At 41.2% G+C, this 7793-nt stretch overlaps 1 protein-coding gene across 2 annotated transcripts; it reads right to left on the minus strand.

Annotated features, from left to right (window-relative positions):
• Positions 1 to 243: 243 nt before the first annotated feature.
• Positions 244 to 7784, minus strand: LOC131727277 (myosin light chain kinase 2, skeletal/cardiac muscle-like; the record flags this gene model as incomplete). Of its 2 annotated transcripts, none has more annotated exon segments than XM_059018807.1 (6): positions 244 to 1179; positions 1575 to 1645; positions 6047 to 6121; positions 7035 to 7187; positions 7394 to 7522; positions 7744 to 7784. In XM_059018807.1, coding segments are annotated over 5 exon segments (459 nt in total), but the record flags the coding sequence as incomplete, so codon positions are not given.
• Between the last annotated feature and the right edge of the window lie 9 nt (positions 7785 to 7793).

Raw genomic sequence — 7793 nt, forward strand, 5'->3', positions numbered from 1 at the left:
CTGGGTGGACCGCTTGAATATGCTCCACACCAGGGCCATGCTGAGTCCAATTGGGCCTGGCTCTGTATAAATCAGTCAATTTAATTTCACAATAAATACTACATTTAAATGAGGCAACTAGCACAATACATACAATAACAGTGCTTATTAAAACCAAAATCAGCATATTACAATTTGTCATTTATATATATATATATATATATATATATATATATATATATATATATATATATATATACACACACACAAATAAATGACATGCTTATGATATTATTTAGCATACCTTAAAAGAGGCAGTTATTACATATTGCCCACTGTTTAGAATAAATATTTTAATTTTAGCAATTGTTTTAGGAAAGCTGACATATGAGCAATTCCAGTGGCAAACACACATTCCAAATTCAAGGGTTAGGTTGTGCACCACATTGCAGTGCAACAATACTGGCTATACAGTGCCGAATAAAAGTTAACTTTTTTGACAGTACTTATATAACTTTTCACTTATGAGACCAATGTTGTCTGTATGATAAACAAGCATGCTATAGTACTTACTGTATCTTCAACCATGCATTATTTTTCTGAAACTTTAAATCAAATGAAGTTCTGGTGTAGAGAATGTGCAGTGTAATGTGTATTCACATCAAAAGTGGTTTTAATTCTTCAGGATGTAACGTCGGTTCCACTATCCCATCCTCTAGTTGGATAAGCTGTACTTTGTCCGGCACCTTAGACTGTCTCTGAGGAAAGAGCCAAAGCTGCTTTCTTCTCCACTTCTTCCATTGACATTATGCATCCCTTCTTTTTAATGTATTTGTATTGAATTCAATTGAAAATGTCATTAATGCTTGTATTCATATTGTGACTGTATGGTCAATGCTTTGTGTCTGTGCCTCTTTGATGTCCAAAATATGAATTCTGACTGCAACTTAAACACACATTTTGTAGGCTTAAAGTTTTACCAAATTAAATATTATAATACATTTAACCAACAATATATTTGAAATGCATTTTCTTTCAATCAATATATTTTGAAGTTCTTAATATACAGATGTAGCTGTTTTTTTCTTGTCCAGTATCATACAGGCACAGTGGTGTTGGTCCAGTTGACTGAGGCTCATGTCATCACAAGTCATCAGTGTTTTGATATCTGATGACAACAGCAACCAGCTTGTGTCTATTCTATGGAAACAAAAAAACATCCTTTATCAGCATCCTTTAAGAACCTCTCACTTTATCACTTTATGTACAGTAAAGTATGCAGACTACAGTAAACACAGCCCGTATCTTTAAAAAATAAATCACATGGAATTCAGTACTAATATACTAGGTCAGATTAATCAATTTGCACAATTTTTGTGAAAGGAAAATTAAACTAGCAATGTTATTAAACTATTAGCAAATCATTTTAGTAAGCATACAAGGCAGCATTTTGAGAACATGTGTACTCAGTAACATGTATTGTTTTAATAAAAGGTACATTGATTTTTATCTGTAGATATTTTCAGATTAATACTTTAAATACAATTTTATTGTTTTTGTTATGCCCATCAAAATATTTGGAGCTTGAGATATACCTTAAACATTTCAGTTTTCTGAAATGCTACTCCTCTGAAGGTGGTGCGTGTGATGAGTGGCACTTGTTATTCTGAAAAAAAAAACCACACACACAGTTCAACACAAAAATGCTAAACTTAATTTCCAAGCAAAGCCCATAATCTCTAAGATATACTTTAAAGAATAAGTCTTCCCTTACCACAGATATTTTTGGCGGTTTTACCATTCTTTTCCCATGGTTATATGATGCATGTATCGTAGTTTACCCTGGTTTGTCATGTTTATTAATATGCTTTTTTATGCTTTACAAGCTTTCACTAGGCTTTATTACACTTTGCTATGCTTTTACTATGGCAAATTGTATAAAGGTTCAGATGCTACCTTTGGCTTACATGTTTCTATCAGCATTGTATCTGTTACTTAATACCAACATTGCCTATTTAGGGCCTGGTAACTTACATAAAATATCTCTTCCTAATTAAATTAGTTTTAAAAATAAATTAAGCACATTGATAGAGAAAAACAGAACAAATTATTCTGAAAATAACAAAAGAAAGTTAAAGTAAAAACGATCCTTTCTACAGCATGCCCTTACAGAACAGACCACTCTTCATCTCTGTGCCCCAGAGCAGCTTCCTACAGTTTTAGCACCCTGCTGCCTCCTTCTTCTCCACCCATCATGTCTCTTTCGTCAATCCTATCCACGGCTCAGCACACCCATCAGCATCTCGCTCCCAGGATAAATATGGCCACTCTATTAAATTCTGATCTGCAATAATTTCTATACTGGAACCTGCCTGGTCAAAGGCTGCCACTATCTCCACATATGCAGCTTTTGCGGCGACGCCCATTCCAAGTCTATCTGTCCCGTGTCCTGCAAATGACTAGCCGCCCTCCTTTCAGTTTCCACACCCATAAACATCATCGCCTTAGCGGAAGCTCTAAAACCCCACCATGACCAACAGTTCGTCAAATACCTAATCGACGGGCTCAAATACGAATTCTCCACCAGTCTCTCCCACCCGCCTTCATCATCATTCATCTGCAACAACTTTTGCTCAGCTACTGCCGAGCCCCAGGTCGTCTCCCCCTTATTCAAGTAGAAGTCGATAAAGGTTTCTTGGTGGGGCCCTTTCCAGCCCCTCCCTTTCCTCAATATCAAATTAGCCCAATAGGAATCGCTACCCGCAACATCTCTGGAAAAAACGGCTAATTATAGATCTGTCCGCCCCGAGAGGTTGTTCCACCAGCAGCATTAATGCACTGATCCTGCATGACAAGTTCTCACTTCATTATATCACTCTTTCAGATGCCATTAAATCCATCAAGCAGGCAGGTCAAGGAGCATGGCTAGCTAAAGCAGATATTTCGGACGCGTTCAAGGTGATGCCCATCCACACTTCCCTACGTCACTTATTCGGTGTCTACTGGAACGGAGGATTCTATTTCGCCACCCAGCTCACCTTCGGTTGCCACAGCAGTCTGAAGATCTTCGATACCCTATCCGAAGCGCTATGTTGGATCCTTCTAAACTCCTATCATGTTCCTTTTCTCCTCCACCTTCTCGATGACTTCCTTCGCACCCCCCTCCCAAGCCTTAAATGCACTTCGTTCACTCTTCTCTTCGGTCGGCATCCCACTCACCACTGAAATCCATTGGCCCTGTTACATCTTTAGAGTTCCTGGGAATCACGCTAGATACTATCAAATTTGAAGCACGCATCCCACCTTCAAAACTGGATCGCATCCACACCCTGATCAATGCCTTTCAGTCGTCACGGTCCACCTCAAAGTGGAACCTGCTCTCTCTGCTAGGCCACTTCAATTAGCCCTCCGCATTATCCCTCAAGGCAGAACCTTCATCTCGGCTTCTCAGGCTATCCACTTCTGCAAAAAAACTCAATTCTCATATCTTCATTCCTTCAGACGCCAGAAAGGATATAAAAATGTGGTCCACTCTGCTCCAACATTGGAACGGCCTATCCTTATTCTACCAGGATTTCATCGCAGCCCCAGACCTCTCACTCTTTACAGACACCTCCTACCTCGGATTTGGGGGCATCTTCGGAAAACAATGGTTCAGCAGCGAATGGCCCTCGCAAATCCAGAACCTGCCCCCCCAACAGAAGTCCTCAACACTCCTTGAGCTCTACCCAATCGTCACAGCCACTCACCTCTGGGGCAAAACTTGGGCCAGAAAATCTATTCTATTCTTTAGGGACAACCTAGCAACAATCCATATTATCAATAAAGGAAGATCCTCAGTCCCTCTAATTATGCAACTCCTGCGCTGCCTCGTCTGGCTTATCAGTTTCAAATAATTTCATCATTCAAGCTCGCTATATTCCTGGATCCCTTAATAACTCTGCCGATGCTCTTTCTCGCCTGCAGGTAGCCTGGTTCTGCCAACTGACGCCCTTCACCGCTCCTTCCCTCTCCAAGTCCCGAAGTTCCATCAACTAATCATGGACTGAATTCCTCCTTGTCCTCTCTGCTCGACTCAGCCCGGCAGTACATGTCAGTTGCTCTCGCTCTGTCCACAATCTCCTCCTACTATACAGCCGGTCAGCCTTCTCTGGGTTTTGCGCCCAAAACCAAATCTCTCCCACTTCAACCAGAATTGGATCCTGGCTTTTATCGTCTATCTCAGGGACATCCTCCACCTCCTTCTTCAATCAAGTCCTATATCTCCGGTATCCAACACTTCTACCGGATCATGTTTATTCCAGCTCCTACCCTCCTCTCAATCCCAGCCGTCCGTCTTATTTTGCGTGGGATCGAGAGAAGTCTCCTTCATTTCCAACCAGACTGCCCATCACCTCGGATATCCTCCTTAACCTGATCTCCATCCTTCGCCACGGCTGTTTCAATCCTGTCGATGATCTGGTCATGGAGTCCATGTGCCTGACCGCCTTCTTCGGCTTCCTGAGATGTGGAGAATTCACCGTGCCATCCCTTTCCACCTTCCCAGCCTCTGGCATCCGATCCAGCAACCTGTTCCTTGTTAAGGACCAACATTTCCTCCTTTTTCTCGGATCCTCAAAAACTGATCAGCTTCGATCCGGGCACTGTATCCAGCTCTCAAAGATCAACTCTCTGCCCTTACACTCTTCAGAAGCTCCTATCAACCAGGAAACCTTCACCCTCCGAACCCCTCTTCTCCGATCTATCCAGAAACATTATCACTAGGCATTGGTTCGTCTCTCACCTCTCCTCCCTCCTCATCAAGGCAGGACTGCCCTCCCAGTTCTACACACCCCATTCTCTTAGAATCGGAGCAGCAACATCTGCAGCAAGAGCTGGGCTCAGCCAACACACCATCAAAGTCCTAGGTTGCTGGGCATCATCAGCAGTCGATCTCTACATCAGAACTTCCCAAGTAGACACGGTAACTGCCCACCAGTCCCTAGCTAACTTGCCCGGAGTGGGGGTGCCCTCTCCGCCTGGTCCACCAGAGGTGTCCTCCTAAAAATTGGGTTTTTTCCTCTCCACTGTGCGTATGGCTTTCCTTTAGTTCATCAATACCTCTCTTTGTCTTGTTTGTTTTTTGTCCACTGAAGTCTATGTTGTGCAGTTGCTGCAGTCTTTTCTTTCCTATCCTCACAGGTGCGGTTCTGCGGGGGTCCGGGGGGCCAACTTTTGGGGGGTTAGTGAGGCTCACTTTCCCCGGCCTCCCTGGGCTACACCCTTCGAACTGGAGGTTCTGCGTCGGGCCACACTCTCTATCCTGTCGCAGCTTGTGCGCTTTCCCTATTCTAATTTCTGGAGACTCTCTCTCCTCAGCTGTCGACGTGAAGTCTGTCTCGCAGTCTTTCGATTGCTTTCTAATCTCTCTAATTCTTTCTTTCTAGCTCAAGTCGCTCAGCTGCAGCGGCTCTCCGAGAGTTGGGTCCTCTGTCCCTTCAATCCCTTATGGGTAGCTCTGTTCCAAGCCACCACGTAACCAGCTCTCCGCAGAGTGGGGGGTTCTATCTATGTGTTTTCGGGTCTTGGGTCCCCGGACTAGCCTTCGGCAATAAGGTTCTCCATCACCGAGAGCAAGACTCCTGTTCTATCCCTTTAACTCCCTTCAAGTATCTTGGCGCTCTCCGAGCTGTCATGAAGCACTACACTTACCACTCACCATTGCCCTGTGAACTAATTTTTAATACAGTGCATGGCATTAGTACTAACATAGATATTAAATCAACTAAACAACTATGAACACCACTAGAGGGCAGTAGCTTTCTCGCCAGGTACATTGGTTTTATTAGGCCCCACCTTCCTCTTCAGAGTTTTGAAAATGAAGTCCTGTGATTCATTGTCCCACTTGTTAACATTATAAATACAGGTAAAAGATGCTCGCCACGCATCCGGTTTGAGGAGGGCTTTTAGATTGCGGTATTTAGATTGTTAAAATATAGCCCTGTATTGAATGAGAAGGACATGCCATCAAAGACAAGTCCCCTTCTCTACAAGACGATAATGCAATGATAGTGAGGTAAATACTTGCTGCTGAAGTCGGAAGTGAAGACAGGGGTCTGATAACCAGGGATGTTTGAGAGCCTCTGTTGCACTTATCCTCCAACTAAAAGAAAAGCACACACTCATTAAAATTATAGCATTCACGTACTAAATGTGCTGAGGTTATGAGACAAAAATACATCTTCAAAGATGTTAGTGTCATCACAAAATATATATATATCATTGTACTGGTATACAGCGCTCTAGAGAAGGTTTTGGGTCATTGAGTAATTTACTCTCCAATTTAGATACTATGGGCCTGATTTTCAGAAGGGGCATTTTAATAGAGAAAATAGAGGTCGCAACATTTTCACTGTAAGTTTTTAGCCCTGCACATAATGAGGGGGCAGGGCTAAGTCCTGCATTTAAATTAAATGTGTTGCGTTTATTGTATTATGATTTAAAATGTATTTGTTTATTTTTAGAACGGGTGAATTTGTGTGTGTAAAGAATGGTTTGTGTGTTTTGCTATGATTTGAATGTAGTTTGTTTATTTAAAGAACCTTTATTTTCAACACAGGTAGGTTCATTTCTCCTACTCGCAAAGCCTTTTGCAACTTCTGCTTATGACTGATTCAATTGAAACAGCAATTGATTTTTCCGGTTCCTTAACAAGCCAATTAGTCACATTTCAATTGTCTGGACTTCCATTTAACTGGAAAACAATGAGGCTGCGCACATGCCGTCACAACAATGTGAAAAAAGAAAGGAAAATACATTCTTAGCCACCCACGTTGAGCTTTTGCTCGATTATATTTTAGCACATAAAACTGTTATTTTTGGCAAAAGGTCTGGAGCCACTGCTAAATTTAAAATATGGAAGGATATAACCAAAAAAATAAATAAACGCAACGTTTTCCATAAAAAGGCCAAATAAATAAGTCCAGAAAAGATTCTGGGACCTAAAGCACAGAACAGCAGTTGAGTACACAGCTTATTTGGAAGGCTGCTGGTATATGATGTAAATGAATATGTACCACTTGTTTTTGATAAGGAGCTTTGAAATAAAGTCCTTGGCTTCCTCTGAGATGTTTCCAAATTCTTCTTCTTCAAAGTTCCACTGACAAACCAGGATGTTATTTAGTGTCTCGTTGTCATCCTCTCCAAGAAAAGGAGATAGGCCACTGAGTCTGAAATAACCAATAAATACCTCTGTTAAACTGCAGCTTTTTACAGACTCTGTTACTGTAAGTAAATATAGAGTATGATGTAATAGTCACAACTTGTAATGCTATAAAACCGTAAACTGGTTTTAGAAAAGCATGCTCTTTATATTTGACCTTCGTTTATTTCTGTAGTTAGCTGAAAATCACTTCTGCTGGAGACATTTACTTACAGCATGTATGTAATCACCCCTAAACTCCACATGTCTGTAGGAAACGAGACAAAGTCATAATTCACAACCTCAGGAGCAAGGAATTCTGCTGTTCCGAAATTCACTTTTAGCTTTTCTCTTGGTTTGTATCTAATGAAAGTAGAAATATGAAATGAAGCACTCCTTACACTTTACATAAAAGGCATTCTTCACAAACATTATTATTACTGGCAAAGCATTGTTCAAACTCGTTACATTGTTTTTCAAAAGTAATTGCTTAGCTATTACATGACATTCACAAGCAAAATCTAATATTAAATCATTTAATTTATATTCAGAAAATTAAGAGACAGTGTAACATTTTGGCATACCTTCTTGCTAAACCAAAGTCAATAATCTTTATCTTATTGGTAGCTCGGTT

The sequence above is a fragment of the Acipenser ruthenus genome, unplaced genomic scaffold (assembly GCF_902713425.1).
Source record: "Acipenser ruthenus unplaced genomic scaffold, fAciRut3.2 maternal haplotype, whole genome shotgun sequence".
Lineage (NCBI taxonomy): Eukaryota > Metazoa > Chordata > Actinopteri > Acipenseriformes > Acipenseridae > Acipenser > Acipenser ruthenus.